Source organism: Pteropus vampyrus, unplaced genomic scaffold (assembly GCF_000151845.1).
Source record: "Pteropus vampyrus isolate Shadow unplaced genomic scaffold, Pvam_2.0 Scaffold1, whole genome shotgun sequence".
Classification (NCBI taxonomy): Eukaryota; Metazoa; Chordata; class Mammalia; order Chiroptera; family Pteropodidae; genus Pteropus; species Pteropus vampyrus.
The window spans coordinates 17,625,150-17,642,432 of NW_011888782.1; the positions used below are offsets into that span (position 1 = coordinate 17,625,150).

Consider the following 17,283-nt stretch of genomic DNA (forward strand, 5'->3'; position numbering starts at 1 on the left):
GACCTCTAGAGCTGCAAGAGAATAAATTTGGATTGTTTTAAGCTACTAAGTTTGTGGTAATTTGTTATAGCAGCACTGGAAAACCAAAAGGTAGTGATTTTTTCAGATCTTACAAGTATTAAAGTGTTAAAATTCAATCTTCTCACTAATTGATATTTTGGCTGATTATACCATTCAAGGTGGGAAGACATTTCCCTTCAAAACATTGACAACACTGTTCCATGTTTTCTTCCTGCAAATGTTGAGAAGTACAGTCATTTTTATTATGATTCTTCATATGTAACCTTTTCTTCTTCTTCTCTGGAGACTAGAGCATCATCTTTTTCTCTAATGATCTGTTACTTCACAATACTTGGGTCTTTAACAGTATAAAATTCTGTGCGTTAGAAAGCTGGTGCTTTAAAATTCCATAAATAAAATTGAAAAGCAAACAACAAACTAGGGTAAATATGTGCAACGTTTGCAATAAGGGGTTATTATCCTTATAATAGAAAACACTCTTACAAATCAATATGAAGAATAAGTTTTCCAAAAGAAAAATTAAAAACAGTAATTCACAAAATACAAAAATGGCTAAGAAACACATGAAAAAATCCATAGCCTCAGTAAAAGTAAAATAAATGCAAATTAAAATTGTGAGAAACTATTTTTCACTTTTCCAATTGGTGAAGATTAAAAAAACAAATAGCCAATGTTGGTTAAGGTTTTAGCACTTTTTATGTTGTTGATAGAAATGTAAAGTCATACATCTATTTCAGATGAGGTACAATTTTGTCAGATTGAAAACTTTAAAAAATGCTCATGCCCTTTAACATTCACTTTTGAAATTTATTCTAAGGAAATATGAATGTGAATAATGATTTAATACCATCTTGGCCATGTTGTAATATTGAGAAAATGGAAGCAGCCCACATACGCAACAATATAAAGCATGAAAATCACTCCTATGGCAATAGGAAGTTTTACCAGAACATAGTAGTAAAGTTATAGTATAAAAAGTGATCAGTATTGGTAAGAAGTTGACTCATGGGTAAGTGAAATGAGAATTACTACCATTTAAAACTGGCAGCTGCATCTCTGTTAGTGGAGGTCCCCCCAAAACCCTTTGTTATTGAAGGAGGTTTCCTTTTAATTAGGTAAATGTTAAGGCAAGCAGGGGAAAGGTGTAGCCGGACACTTTGGGAGCTGTCAACACTGCTCTCTTCACCATGATCTTTGGTACACAAGTGATGGGAAAATAGTCAGCAAATTTTCCCAAAGACTAAGGAGCTTTCTGGGAAGAAAGTTATTGAGACCCTGACCACTTTCTTCAGGAGGGTCAGTGTTACTACATCGCCTCTGATGCACTGAAGTGGCCCTGACCTGAGATGGCAGCAAAATACACCAGGGCTGATGAGGGAGAAAGGAGAGACGAGAGAAGAGCCTGGATTGTTTATCTAGGCTTAACATCACTGGTTGGGAGGATAAGTTTCTAACTCGGTCTTTATAAATTTCACTCTAGCATCACAGGTGTATTCTAGAAAAAATAGCCCTTGGCGTTTGTAACTTTGTAACTGCAGACTGCCCGAACATTTACGTTTTAATAGCTCCATCTTGTGAAGTCTTGATATAGCATATCTTCTGTGTTTTAACAGTGACATCTTGTGGGGGCAGAGGGAGAGACTAGGAGTCTATGAGTACTGTAAAAGTTTTCCATCTCCCATTTTTTCGTTTTTCATTTTTCCAGTTTTACTTATATAATTGACAAATGAAATTGTAATATAAGGTATACAACATGATACTTGATATACATATAAATTATGAAAAGATTCCCACCATCCAGTTAACACACCCTTTTTTTGTCTTGTGAGAACACTTAAGTTCTATTCTCTTAGTTAATTTCAATTATACAATACAGTATTTTAAACTATAGTTACCATGTTATCATTAGATTCTCTATTCATTTTGTAACTGAAAGTTTGTACCCTTTTACCAACTTCTCCCTAATTCCCCTACCCTAAGATCCTGGCAATCACCACTCTACTCTGTTTCTACTAGTTTGACTTTTTTTCAGATTCCACATCTAAGTGATACCATGCAGGCAGTATTTGTCTTTTCCTGTCTGGCTTATATAATTCAGCATAAGGCCCTCTGGGTTCATCCATGTTGTTACAAATGGCAGAATTACCTTCTTTTTATGACTGAATAATAATCCATTATATAGCTATATCTCTATAGAGATAATCACATTTTATTTATTCATTGGTCACTTAGGTCATTTCCATACCTTGGCTATTGCGAATAATCCTGCAATGAACGTAGGGTTACAGATATCTCCTTGAGATGATTTCATTTTCATATGGTAGGTCCATTTTTAATTTCCTGAAGAACCTCCACCAGTTTACATTCCCACCAACAGTGTACGAGGGCTCCCTTTTCTCCATATTCTAGCATTTGATGTCTCTTCTTTTTGACAATAGTTATTATAACAGGTCTGAGGCAATATCTCATTTTGGTTTTGATTGTACTTCTCTGATGATTAGTGAGAACTTTTTCATGTATCTGTTGGCCATTTGTATGTCTTCTTTGGAAAAAATGTCTATTCAGGTTCTTTACTCATTTTTTAATGTTTTCTTTAGGGTGGGCTCTTGAGTTGTAAGAGTTCCTTACGTATTTTGGATAGTAACTCCTTATTGGATAAGTGGTTTGCAAATATTTTCTCCCATTTCATAGGTTGCCATTTCAGTTTGTTGATGGTTTCTTTGCTGTGCTGAAGCTTTTAGTTTGATGTAGTCCACTTGTTTATTATTGCTTTTGTTGCCTTTGCTCTTGGTGTCAAATCCCCCCTCCCCCCGCCCCAAAAGAAATCACTGTCAAGGACAGTGTGAAGGTTCTTACCCCCTATGTTTTCTTCTAGGAGTTTTGTGGTTTCAGGTCTTACATTAGTTTTGAATCCATTTTGACATGTTTGTGTATAGTGTAAGAAAGGAGTCCAGTTTCATTTTTTCACATGTGGATATCCATTTTTCCCAGTACTATTTACTGAAGACAGTATCTTTTCTCCATTATATATTCTTGGCTCTTTTGTCAAAAATTAATTTACCATTTATTCATGGGTTTATTTCTGGACTCTCTATTTAGTTCTATTGATCTATGTACCTGTTTTTGTGAAATACCACACCGTTTTGATTGCTATAGCTTTGTAATATAGTTTGAAATCAGGGAGAATAATATCTCCAGCTTTGTTCTTTCTCCAAATTGTTTTGGCTATTTAGGGTCTTTTGTGGTTCCAAACAAATATTATAATAGTTTTTTTCTATTTCTGTGAAAATTCCATTAGAATTTTGATAGGGATTGCATTGAATCTATAGATGGCTCTGTGTAGTATAAACATTTTCACGATACTAACTCTTCCAATCTTTGTATCTTGTTCAATTTCTTTCATTAATGTTTTATAGTTTTCAGTGTTCTTTCACCTACTTGGTTAAATTTATTCCTAAGAAGTTTACTATTTTTGATGTTATTAAAAATGAGATTGTTTTCTTAATTTCTATGATAATTCATTGTTACTGTATAAAAATGCAACTGCTTTGGTATATTAATTTTGTATTTTGCAGCTTTACCGAATTCATCTATCTTCTCATTGTTAAAACCATTTGTAAGCAAGATCAATCCTTTGGACTTTTCCTGAGCCTATGTGGAAGGACACAAATATACAGGACAAATAATGTATTGTATGACTTTCTCCTTAGTTTAATTTAAAAGTCCTCAAGAAATTCAACCCTTTTTATATTCCAGTTCCTAATTTTTCTCCCCTATTCCTAGGCAATTATTTCCATTGGTTCAATCAGTGAGGGTAATGATGGGTCCAAAAGAACTGAGGATTATCAGGGAGGAAAATCTATAGATTTAATATCCTTTAAAATATTACACTGAGAATAGATTCTAAAAACATATTTTATGAAGTTTCAATACACAGATGGAAAATCAATGTTATTATAAGCAAGTTTGGAAGCAGTAAAACTCCTCCTTGGAATGTATCACTAGTGCTCCCCAATATTCAGTTCTTCCTTCCCAGGCATACAGAAAACTACGCTTCCCAGTTCCACTGCAGTTTGATGGGTTAGGTGAAAGGACTAGTCAGTGAAATGTGAGTAGATGTGAGAAGGTTAAGGTTGTGAAAACTTGCTGTGTGGTGCTACAGATTCTCTCTTCCCCTTTGAATGTGGAGTCTCAGGTTGAAATGGCTGAGGTACAAAATCAAACTAGTCTGGATCACTGAGACAGTGCTTAGAGGACAGCTACTCTGTCCCTTTAGACTTTGAGTGAGCAAGATACAAATGTTTATTATGTTAAGACACTCAGAGTTTGGAACTTTATCATCAGAGCACAAGCTAGCCTATCCTAATATACCATCCTCCTTTGGCCACTGTTATTTTGATAGTAGAAATCTAATTTTTTTTTTTTACAAGTAATGAAATTCAATTACTTATTCAAATATATTTCCTGAGTTCTTATAATGTGCTAAGTATTGGAGATATAACGGTATATAGAACACAATTTTTGTCTTCAAGGAATTTATAGTCTAGAAGAGAATTCAGAAAAAAATTAAATCAATGAACAAATTACTTGCAAGTTAGGATAAGTATTATGAAGGAAATAAACAATGGCTGAGCTAGATATTAACACATGGGGAATCTACTGTAGATGGTATAATGGGGAGCAGATATTTCAACTGAGATATGAAGGGAGAAAGTATTCTAGGTCATATGAGGAAAGAAAGATCTTAGTGAGTTTGAAAAACTGAAATAAGACTGATGTGACTGTGCAGTAATAAATGAGGAAGTGGCAAAATATTAAGTTGAAGAGCTATGCAGAGATAGACCATGCTATGTTAAGTAGTTTTGATTTTTTTTAGGTTCTATCACATAGGATCACCTTAACCTTCTTTTGATTGATGCCACAAAACTAACCACATCTATGTTCATTTCCTTTTCCCCTCCATCTGCCTCAACAAATGACATATTTCTCATCTTTCTGACAGTTAAGCCCTCTCCTTGTACCCTTCCTGCTCTGGTTATCCCTTCCTTTCCCCTTACTATGCACTTTGCTTCTTTGGTTATCTTCAGATCTTCTGAATCTTCATTCTCTCTGCTACCTTCTGTCTTTGTAAACGCTGAATCTGATACTATATTTCTTGATAGCTTCTGACCTATTTCTTTTTGTATTCTTTTATAGTTCCAGGGCTTAAAAATAATTTGTAAGTCGACTATCAGTTCTCAAATAAGATCCCTTCTTGGAGCTCTAACCTCACACAACTGTCAATTTAATGACTCCACTTGAATGTTTGGGTATAAACAGTCTCCATTCCCTGCTCCCATATGTGGATTATCCATCAGTTCTCTTTATAGTATCAGTAAACCACTCCGCCAACCACTCAGATGTTCAGGCTTGAATGCCAGGAGCATCCTTGATCACTCCCTTTTCTTCACCTTCCTATTGTTTTTCAGCAAATTCTTCAATATTTAATTAAAAAATATATCAACTTGGCTCACTCCTGCTAATGTTAGCTTTCATGAACTCTTGCCTGGATTTCTGAAATGGTCTTATGATATGCCTCCCAGCTTCCATCTTGCTTTCTTCTAATGCATCTCTACACAGCAGCCAGAATAGCTATTTTATTTTAACCTAGAATATTTTAATTAAATTAAAATTTTAAAAAATTGTGGTAAAATAACATTTTATAACAAAAGTAATATGTATGCTGTAAAAAACTACATAAAAAGATGGGCAAAAATATAGAAAATAAAAATAAACATTTCTACTTCCAAAGATTACAATTGCTAACATCTTTGGGTGTAACCCTTCTAGATCTTTCTTCATAGTACATAAAAGCATGTAAGTGCATTTTGTTACCAAAATGAGTTGTAACATATATACTGTTCAGTGACATGCTTTTTTCACTTAATAATTTCTGCCTTCCATGGCAATACATTTTCTTCTTATACTCAATCCATTTATATTCAAATTTCCTCAATTCTTGAAAATGCATTTTGTAGGTGGCCTATTCAAACCAGGATTCAATCATAGAGTAGTGGCTTTTTTCATAACAATAAATTGAAGAGATGGGGCTAGTTAGCTTGCAGGATGTTTCACCTTCTGGACATTTACTTGTGGCCTTGGATGCACAGGGTGGACTTTTAAAAGTAATTGTATAATACCGCTATTATCAAAATGCCACTTACATTTTCCTTTGTTTTATTCTACAATACCAATTCTTTAACATGGCATACAAGGTTCTGAATGATCTGATGTCTGCTTACTCTTCCAACTTTATTTCATTCCATTCTTTACTTGCTTTTAAGTTTTTGTCACACCATTTACTTCAAGTCTCTGAACATGGGAAGTGCTGCCTCCTAGGGCCTTTGCACCTGCCGCCTCTTGCTCTGGAAGGCTCTCCCTTGCCACTCTTCCCTTCTTCTAATGTTAAGCATTTTCTCTAACTGAAAGTCACTTTAAGTTTACGTTCTCAGAAAAGACTTCTCTAATTATCCCGTTTAAATTAGGTTCTTCCAAGAAACTCTTAATATCTCACATTCCAAGAACTGTTTTTTCTATCATGATGCTTTTTATAGTATCTGCGTTCTTACCTGAAGTATAAAGTGCACAATGGTAGGGACCTTGCCTTCTAAGCTTTCTGTAAACTCAGTACTTGTACACAGCAGTCCTCTGAATAAACTACCACAGGTCACAATAACGCTGAGGTTGTAAGGTCTTGCACATGTCACCGCAAACTGTGGCGGCGGGCAGTAATAGGAGTACCTCACCGAGTTGTTCCGGTGGAGGAATGGTTACTTTTACAGGAAAGCGTCTGTCCATTCGTCGCAGCAGTAAGAAGGAAGGTGAATATTCCGCATGCTGAGGAAGCCAGGAGCTCACCGCTCGGCCCAGGCCCAGTGGGGCCCAGGTGTGCTGAGCCACCGCCCGGACTTCCTCACGTGACTGCGGGCTGCGCGCCGACGGCGCCTGCGCGGGAGCTCCCGGAAGTTGCCGGACCCGAAGCGCAGGCCGAGCGCGCGCGTCCGTCAGCCCGTAGGTCCGCCAGTCCGCCAACCCGGTTCTCCAAGCTCCTCGGCCTCTTCGCTGTCCCGCAGATTATTTGGCTGGAACGGCCACCGAGGTGCTTGCCATGGCGACGTTCATCTCGGTACAGTTGAAAAAGACCTCGGAAGTGGACCTAGCCAAGCCACTGGTGAAATTCATCCAGCAGACGTACCCGAGCGGCGGGGACGAGCAGGCCCAGTACTGCCGCGCGGCCGAGGAGCTCAGTAAGCTGCGCCGCGCCGCTCTCGGTCGCCCCCTGGACAAGCACGAGGGCGCGCTGGAGACGCTCTTGAGGTGGGCCTGGGGCCGGGCCCGGGGACGGTTTTTGCAGCCTGCTGCCCTACTTCCTTCCTTCGCCTTTCCGTTCCCTCCCTTACCCACTCGGCCCTGTCCCGGCCGCCCCGCCCTGGCCTGGCCAGGCGCGTAGGTGTGGTCTACTGCATTCCTTCCTAGTGAGCTGAGCCGCGCCTTTCACCACCGCTGACTGCCTGCTTGTCCTGCCGGCTCGCCACAGCCCTTGATCCGCCTGGGCTTGGTTGATCAGATACCTGGGAGGAACGGTCTGCCACGTACTGATCTCTCGTGCCACATTTGTGCAGAACTAGTTTTTTTCACTTTTTTAGTGTGTGTGGGGGGTGGTCTCTGAGACTCTTTTACTCTGTTTTTACATTGCCGTCTTAAGACTTGCTTGACCAGATTTAGATTTCAAATTAGTAGTTGCTTGAGGGAAGTGGGAGAATCGGGACACTGGAACAAATATCTATTAATCACATTGTCTACTTGAAATGAGCCATCATCTTAAGTTCATAATCAAATGACATGGAGAATTCCAGAAGTTAATTGCTACAGTTATTTGAAATTAAGCTTGAGCGACGCGATCGAATGTTCAAGATAAATTGCTTACAGTCAGCTTGTTCACAAACAAGTATGCACAAAATGGGTAAATTTGTTATTTTAGCAAATGCTTATTGAGCTCATGCTGTATTTAATGAGCGTTCCTTTTCTGGTTCTTTCCACTTAGGATAGCAGAACATTTTATAGCACTTTATAGTATAAAAATTTCTTTCACCTACTTCGTTAATGATCTCATTTCTACGTGTAACATATTCTTGTTTCATAGGAGAAAAAGCTATATTAGGATGTAAGTAAAGGAAGCCCAGGTTAAACCAGCTCGTTTGTTTTGGTAACTGAAAAGTCTAGGAATATTGCTTCCTTAGCCTTAGGGAGCATTAGAGATCATCTTGTCTCCATGTTGACTCCCTCTTAGGTGAGCTTTTGTTCCTGTATTGGGAAGGAGAGCCACTGGCAGCTCTACTGTAATTACAGTGCTCCATAACACTGAGGACCTTACATAAGAGAGTGCATTTTTCCTTAGCTCTGGTGGAAGTCCTTGAAAGGCCTCTGATTGGATTGGCTTGTGCCTATTTATAATGGTGGGAAATGAGCTAATTTAATTCCCTTGTCTGAGTTACTCATCTGGTTTAATTTCTCCATTCCCCATGGATCAAAGCAATATGGACTGGAGAAAAGCTGGTTCCCCAAAAGGAGAATACTGAATAGATTGCTCAAAGAGATTATGACCTCTTGGTGTCAGTTTAGAAGTTAAGACTATTAGGTTGTAGAGATCATTAGTTTGATACTTAATATAAGCATTTTTAAAAAGTTAATGTAGGACTACCCACACATTCTTTATAATTAACATACTTTTAAAAAACTCAAGCAGTTTTTATATAGACATGAATTGTATTCAGTGAGGATTTTCCATTAGTAGTATTAAAAACACCGTGGGTGTAATGAACACTGTAACAGTCGTGTTGAATAGATTAGGTTTGTTTTGGTCCCCACCCTTAAGGAACTTAGAGTCTTCAGAGACAGTTGCTGCATGGATTCGGGACTAACAGAGGAGAGAGAATAATGGATTGTAGTTCTGATAGGGTTCAGCCTTGAGCTTCAGAATTTCATTTATTCATTCCATTTTTCTTTTCCCAGGCATAAATGTGAGAACTGTTCCTAGATATTAGGGTTGTTGCAGAGATAGTCTCTTTGAAACTAATATTTTATTAGTCATCTTTATATTATTTTTAGAGTATTCATTAACAACTATGATTTTTTTTCACTTCTGGCTCTTCTAGTGGGGTTAGGGTAAGCTAGTAGATATACTGCTGTCTATTAAATTTTATAATGGAGGTATGTACAAAAGTTCTTTGAGTATATATATATGCTGTAAAAAAATCAAACATTTGTGAGACATTTAGTGAAGCAAAATATTTTTTAATACGTTTGGATAGTTTTGTAAACTGAACACTAACTTACATATTTTTAACTTAATAAACTTTTTAAGTAAAATTTTCAGAAAAGGGGGGGGTTAAGTTAATTTCCAAAGAATAGAGGTTAGTTTGGTATGTCCTGGTACACAGCTCCATGAATAGGTACAGTGATGGACTTGCCTTTTTATTATTACTAATGTGTAGCTGCTCTATGAAAATTTTCTAAAATATACATTTATCTGTAAGATATGGAGAATGAACGTCATCTTTTATAAAGTGTCTTTAACTAAAAATTGATTAAAAGAGCCTTAGTAAATGGCGAACTTTATTCTAGGGTGATCAGATGGGAACCCTGCTGGTTGTTTTTTTGGGGAGACTCCAGATATCAGCATCCTTGTTTTTTGTGGCAGTATTTTAGAGCGAAAGCTTCCAGTCTGCTTCCATGAAAAAGCTGGTTGTCAGCTTTCTGAAATATGATCAGGGGAACGAGGTTGGGGATTTTAACAGTCATGTATACAGTCTTTTTATATCATCTGTGGTGCCTGTATTAGGTTTGGATTCAGCTGCATGTGATCTCAAATTATCAGCGAGTTAAGTTATGATTTTATTGTTGTATAAAAAGTTGGTAGATAGGTAGTTCTGACAGTCCAAAGATGGTCTAGTGGTTCTGTGAAGTTCATCAAGCTCAGGCTCCTTCCTGCTAACTCCTCTGTAAAACCTAGAATCCTTGATCTCAGGGTTCAGATAGCAGTCATACTCAAGTTTCAGACAGTGGGATAGAGGAAGGGAGAAAGGAGGCAGAGGGCCCAACCTCCAGAATGTTTCCTGGAAATTGCTCCACGATACCCTGCTTATAATTTTTATTGGCCATTATGTACGTCCACATCTCATAGAAGGGTAGGATAGGAAAAGGAATTAAAAAAAATTTATATTTTAATTTTTTTCAATTATAGTTGACATACAATATTTACATTAGTTCCAAGTGTACAACACAGTGATTAGACATTTCTATAACTTATGAACTGATCACCCCAATAAATTCAGTACCCATCTGACACTATACATAGTTATTACAATACTACTGAGTATATGCTATACTCTACATCCCCATGACTATTTGCAACTACCAATTTGTACCTCTTAATTCCCTCTCCAATCCCCCTATCTCCCACCTGCAATCTGGCAACCATCAAAATGCTCAGTGAACTTGTTTCTGTTGTTTATCTAGTTATCTGGATTCCACATATGTCATTGGTCTTTCCCTGACTTCCTCCACTTAGCACAGTACCCTCTAGCTCTATCCATGTTGCAGATGGCAAGATTTCATTCTTTTTTATGGATGAGTAATATTCCATTGTGTGTGTAACCTCGTCATCTATTGATGGACACCTAGGATGCCTCCATATCTTGGCTACTGTAAATAATGTTGCAGTTAACATATGGATTCACTTGTCCCTTCAAAGTGGTGTTTTGGGTTTCTTCAGATAAATTCCCAGAAGTGGGATAACTGGGTCCTTCTTTGTCTCTTGTTATAGCCTTTGATTTAAAGTCTGTTTTGTCTGGTATAAATATTGCTAACGCCAGCTTTTTTTTGTTTGTTTCCATTTTCATGAAAATGAATCTTTTTTCATCCCTTTAAGTCTGTCTTTTGATCTGAAGTGAGTCTCTTGCAGACAGCATTTGTAAGGATCTTGTTTTATATCCGTTCAGCCACTCTATGTCTTTTGATTCATGCATTTAATACATTTACATTTAAAGTAATTGTTGATAGATATGGCATTATTACTATTTTATTGTTCATATTTGTAATTTTTTCTTTTTTTTTTTTCTTCTTAAAGAAGTCCCTCTAACATTTCCTGTAATATTGGTTTGGTGACGATGACCTTTAGCTTTTTCTTACCTTCGGGAAGCTCTTTATCTTTTTGAAGCTCTTTATCCTTTGATTATAAATGATAACTTTGCTAGGTAGAGTAATCTTGATTGTAGGAACTCGCTTTTCATAGCTTTTAACATTTCTTGCCAGTCCTGGCCTGCAACGTTTCTCTTGAGAAATCAGCTCACAGTCTTATGGGAGCTCCTTGTAGGTAACTAACTGCTTTTTATCTTGCTGCTTTTAAGATTCCCTCTTTGTCTTTAACCCTTGGCATTTTAGTTATGATGCATCTTGGTGCGGGCCTCTTTGGATTCCTCTTGTTTGGGACTCTCTGCACTTCCTGGGCTTACATGTCTATTTCCTTCACCAGGTTAGCGAAGTTTTTGGTCATTATTTCTTGAAATATGTTTTCAGTCCTTTGCTCTCTCTCTTCTCCTTTTGATATCCCTATGATGTGAATATTGGTACACTTGATGTTGTCCCCGAGGCCCTTAAACCAGGGTTCCCCGACCCCTAGGCTGCAGCCCGGTATTGGTTCATGGCCTGTTAGGAACTGGGACACACAGCAGAAGGCAAGTGGTGGGAGAGCCAGCTAGGTTTCATCTGTATTTGCAGCCACTCCCCAGTGCTGACATCACCGCCTCAGCTCCACTTCAGATCATCAAGCATTAGATTCTCATAGGAGCACTGGTCCCTGCTGCCAAAAAGGTTGGGGACCACTACCTTAAACTATCCTAACTTTTTTGGATTTCTTTTTCTTGTTGCTGCTGTTCTGATTGGGTGTTTTCTGCTACCTTGTCTTCTAAATCGCTGATTTGTTCCTCTGTTTCATCTAATCTGTTGATTCCTCCTAGTGCATTCTTCATTTCAGTTATTGTATTCTTCATTTCCGACTGGTTCTTTTTCTATGTTTTCTGTCTTCACTTTTATGTTTTCTATCTCTTTGTTATGTTCTCACTGAGTTAATCCCATAAGTTCATTGAGCATCTTTATAACAAGTGTTTTGAACTCTGCATCTGGTAGATTACTCCATTTTGTTTAGTTCTTTTTCTGGAGCTTTGTTAATTTCTTTCATTTGGGACATGTTTCTTTGTCTTTCCATTTTGGCTCCTACTTGTGTTTGTTTCTATGTAGTAGGTAGGGCTGCTCTTTTCCCCAGTATTAGTAGAGTGGCCTTGCCTTATGCAGTAGGTATGCTGTGGGTCCCAGTGGCACAGTCTTCTCTGGTTACCTGAACCAGGTGCTCTAGGTATGTCCCTTGTATGGGTTGTGTGTGCCCTCCTGTTGTACTTGAGCCTTCGTTGCTGTTTGCTTATCAGTGGGAGGGATTGACCCTCAGGCTGATTGGTTCTGATGACTGGCCATGACTAGTGGAGAAGCTGTTGTGCAGGGGCTGACCCTACTGAGCAGGATTTGCTTTAGGCTCTAGTGACTGCCCTGTCTACCTTTTGGGTGTGTCGTCCTCAAATATGACCCTGGGTGGTGCTCTGGCTCTGACTGAAGCTGGGGCCTCCTGGGAGTGGCCCTGCCTCAGGCCAAGTTCAGCTGCAGCCTATGCCCTGCCTGGAGCAACCAAGCAATCTACAGATAGCCGCTACCCATGCTGGGCTTGGAAGTGCCTCCAGAGGCCAAGTCAGAAACCAAGGCCAGCTACTGCTAGCTCCGGGCTTAGGGCTGCTTAGCAAGAGGTATGGGGCATACTGGGGCCAGATGCCACTTGTTTGGGGTTTGTGAACCTTTGAGAGATTTTAGGAAAGTCCACAGCATGAGCCAAGACAGGCCCTTTGTATGGAAAATCCACTGGAAGTAGACTGAGTGGGCTCACATGTTGGAAGGGGTGGGGTCTCAGGGGATCAGTGGGGCGACCTGTGTTAGCTACCTTAATGGAGCTTAGATATAGCACCCGCCTGGGTCTACAGTCCGGATGGGGGCTTAGGGGTAGGTGTGGTGCGGGGAGGGGGAGTTCCACAAAAGAACAAAGTGCCCTCTGTCAGCACTTCTCTCTTGGGAAAAAATTGCCCCTCTAGCCCTCGCCCTGAAGCCAGACAACTCAGTTCCTCCCCCAAATGTCCTTGGTGCTTTTCTAGCTACTGCCCCAGCACTGGAGCTCAGAGCAAGTGAGTCTTGTCAGTGAGTAAGTCTATGTGCAGGCCCCTTACAAGGACAGTCTGTGACCCCCTCAGCCCTTCCTTTCACTGAGCCACAATCTCCACTGGTTTTCACAGCCAGAAGTTGTGGGGACTTCTCTTCCTGGCTCTGGAACCCTGGGCTGGGGAGCCTGGTTTGGGACTGGAACGAGACCCCTTGCTCTCTGGGAGGAACTCCATAGCCAAGATATTTCTTCCGATTCTCAATGCCCCGTCGTGGATGTGGGGCGAGCCCGCTTCTCATCTCCGCTCCTCTTACCAGTCTCGAGGTGACCTCTTCTGTGTATCACCAATTAATTGTAGGATTTCTGTTCAGATAGACTTTGGGTGACTCCCAATGATGGCTATTCTGTAGTTTAGTTGTAATTTGATGTGGTTGTGAGAGGATGTAAGCACAGTGCCATCTTGACCAGAAGCTCAGGAGTTTTTATTAAAGACAGACACGTACCCAGCTAAAAGCTGGGGTTAGGAGGAAGGGAAAAGAATGATGTAGGCAATTAGCACTTGAATCCATAGCCTCCTAGGTCCCATCCTGTCCCCTTAGCTCTGCTTGATCCCTACCTTAGCTTGATATCCCTAACATTTCCAGTGAGTAAAAGTACTCTCAGAGTAGAGGATCTGTTAGCTTGAAGGTTTCTTTCAAAGATTTTCCACCACACCTTTTCTTCCCAGCCTCACATTGAATTCCTGACTTCAGTGATACCTCATGCTTAATTCAGATCCTTTCTGGCTTCTCTGGTATGATTTGGCTTATACTTTGTTAGCCTAGGCAGCTCTATTTTTAGCTTTTTCTGCTTTCACTTTTTGGAAAATTTAATTGAAATCTCATACACTGTTGTGCTCTTTCCCATTCTTTTTATTCTTGTGCATTTTTATCTTTTTAATTTTAAAATTTTTAGTGGAATTTTGGGAGTGAGCAGAAAAGGGTGTTTATTCAGATCTTTGTTTAAGTGGAAGAGGGTATCTGCATTTTCAGCTTTCCACAGTGGTTGTATCAATTTATATTCCCATCAGCAGGCGTATGTGAGTTTTTTATTCCTCCATGTCCTTCCTAATACTTTCTGATTAATAATTCAAATTATTCCTTTTTGCTAAATTGGTGGATGAGATATGGTACCTTATTTTAGGTTACGGTGCCCTGATTTCTCTGAGGTCCAGCATTTTACATTTACTGGTCAATTAGTTAATTTTTCTTTGTGTTGTCTGTTCTTTTTCTTTGCCCATTTTCTAGGTTGCTTGTTTTTTTCCTTAATAATTTTTAGGAGTATTTATTTACCTTTGTTGGCTGTTTATCCTTTTCCATTGTGTATATTGCAGATATCATCTCCAGATCTGTTACTTTTCTCTTAATTATGTTTATGGTATCTTTTTGACAGAAGTTCTTGCAAAATGTTTTATTCTCCTCATAATCTGTAGTTAGTTTTTTTCTTATTCCTAATGTTGTGCATGTATTATACGTGTGACTTTCCCCCTTGATCAGATTTGCTAAAGGTTCGCAGCCACCTTTTTCTTTTTTAAAACTAAGTCTATGATTTTTTTGGTTTGTTTTCTGCTTTTGTCATTCACTTATTTTCTTTTTCCTCTTTTTTTTGTATTGAATGATTAGCTTTTTATCTTTTTTGTTCTTCTAATACATTTATTGTAGGACCGTATATTATTTCTGAGTCTGCTTTTGGCTGTATCCAACTGGTTTTGATGTGTTGATATGTTGTGTTCTCACATTTATTTTTTAATAGTTTGTAATTTTAGTTTTGTTTAACTCGAGTAATTTATGTAGATTTCGTAAAATTTCTAAATAGATTTGTCTGTCATCCTTTCGTGGCTTAAAATTTAGTTTGTTGCATGATGGAATTTTTTTTTTTTTCATCTGTAAAATAAAGTTGATGGAACTAGTCTCATAATTTTTCCAAGCACTAGTGTTTTATAGTGCTTTAAGTACAATAATATGCTCCTATACAACCACAGTACAACTTTCAAAATCAGGAAATTAACATTGATTGAATATTACCATTTAATTCATAGAATTCATTAAAATTTTGCTGATTCTCCCAGTAATATAGTTTACAGGTCCAAAAATGAATCCGGGATCCTCTGTTGCCTTTAATTGTTGTCTCTTTAGTCTCCTTCAATCTGGAACAGTTCCTCAGTTTTTCTCTGTCTTTCATGACCTTGACATTTTTGAAGAGTACAAGCTAGTTACTTTGTAGAATATCCCTCAATGAGGATTTGGCTAATATTTTCTTGTGATTTATGCATTTTCGGCCGTTAGTACCACCAAAGTGATGCTATGTTCCTTTAGTGCCGTTGGAAAGAACACCATGTTGATTTGTCCCGTTGCTGGTAATGTTAGCTTTTATTCCTTGGTTAAGATGGTGTCTGACATGTTTCTAAACCTTATGATTAATAAGTGTGTTTTAATAATTAGTATTTGTGGGGAGATACTTTGAGACTATGTAATATCCTGTTTCTGTCAAACTTTCATGTTTTAACATCCATTGATGAATCTTACCTGAATCAGATATCATATTCTGAAAGGTGCCAAATGCTGATTTTTCTAACTTGATTATTTCTTCCAGATTTATTAGTTGGCGTTATACAGTATGGTAGAGCTTTTCCTATTCACCTGTTTATTTACTTCTGAATGGTGTTCTTATTTTTCTCCATGGGCTATGATCTGTTTTTTATTTTACCTAAGTTGTTCTAGACTTGGCCAGTGGGAGCCCTCTAAAGCTAGTTTGTGTGTTCTTTTGACACGTCTGCATTATTTTTTGAGTACTTCCTCTGACATAGCAAGATATTTTAGGCTTGAATCTTCAATTTTCTTAGTCACAGCCATGGAGTCAGCCATATCTCTAAGGAGTACTGGCTCCTTTTAATGCAGAACATTATTTACCTGGGCACTAGGTATGCTTATTGCTACCTAAGTGTTACTGCTTGTAGACCCTCTCAGCATATATGTTTAAGAAATACACACACACACACCCCCCACACACTTGTTTTTGTATCTTTCACCTATATTAAAAAGTGAGTTTACACCAATACTTCCAATTCCAGTCCCAAGACAAAGAGTTTATTCTAGCCTTCTCGCTTCCCTTATTAGTAACTCCTTTCTCTGTTAGAAACTTGGCTCCCACTCTCTTCAGTTTATTTATTTGATTGCTTAGTTATTTCTGTAATCAAACTGATCACCATGCCAGCCAAGAACATGGTCTCAGATATGTTGTCCCTCCCTCCAAAACGCTAGCCTCAGAAATAATCATTGGACACACAGCCCTGTTGAACGGTGTCTGGATGGGGATATAAAGGAAGGAGGATATATTAGAGGCCAGTTAGAAAACTTCGCCTTGGACACCCCCCTCATCCTCCTTGCAAGCTGTTGAGGGGGAAGACTGCTTCATGTTTGATGATATTTCTGGCTGTTCTCTGAAGACTAGATGGAAATGAATGATGAAGGAGGAAACAAGACAGGGAGGTTGGCTAGGAAACTTTCGCAATTAGTCTGCTTTAAAGGGTGGATAGCAGCTTTGATGAATCGTGTGGCACTGGTGGGGATGGACACAGTGGACATGCCCAAAACATATTTGAAAGTTGGCAAAGCTGTTTTCAATGAGCAGTTTATCAGAGATATTAATTTGTCCAAAGGATAGAAACAGTTATCCTAATAAGAAATAGTATTTTAATAAATATTTTGGTTTCCTTGGCAGACATTAGTTTGCTTTTGGCTAGTAATAGTTGATAAATATTTTTATTTGGTGGTGAGTATGAGCTTTCACAGTTTTTTCAGTGTATGCATTTCAGCTTCTGGGTTACATGTTAAAAGATGATGTTTATTAACTTCAGAATGGCTGATTGAATTTTATTTGTGGTCACGCAAAATAAGCATGAATAATTTTAGTATATTCTTTAACCATTT

The 17,283-nt window shown here is 38.4% G+C and overlaps 1 protein-coding gene and 1 long non-coding RNA gene across 2 annotated transcripts in view; one reads left to right on the forward strand and one right to left on the reverse strand.

Moving 5' to 3' along the window:
- Positions 1-698: 698 nt before the first annotated feature.
- LOC111744543 lies at positions 699-6,883 on the reverse strand. Its single transcript, XR_002782193.1, has 2 exons — positions 6,630-6,883; positions 699-5,667 (listed from the first exon to the last, which is right to left on the reverse strand). It is a non-coding gene; the product is annotated as an uncharacterized LOC111744543 (long non-coding RNA).
- Positions 6,884-7,014: 131 nt separating this feature from the next.
- Positions 7,015-17,283, forward strand: part of PDCD6IP (programmed cell death 6 interacting protein) — a 54,067-nt gene continuing 43,798 nt past the window's right edge. Inside the window, exon 1 of the mRNA XM_011363479.2 lies at positions 7,015-7,377. Within this exon, the coding sequence (XP_011361781.1) occupies positions 7,169-7,377 (209 nt within the window). The 5' untranslated portion in view covers positions 7,015-7,168. The remainder of the gene's footprint in view (positions 7,378-17,283) is intronic.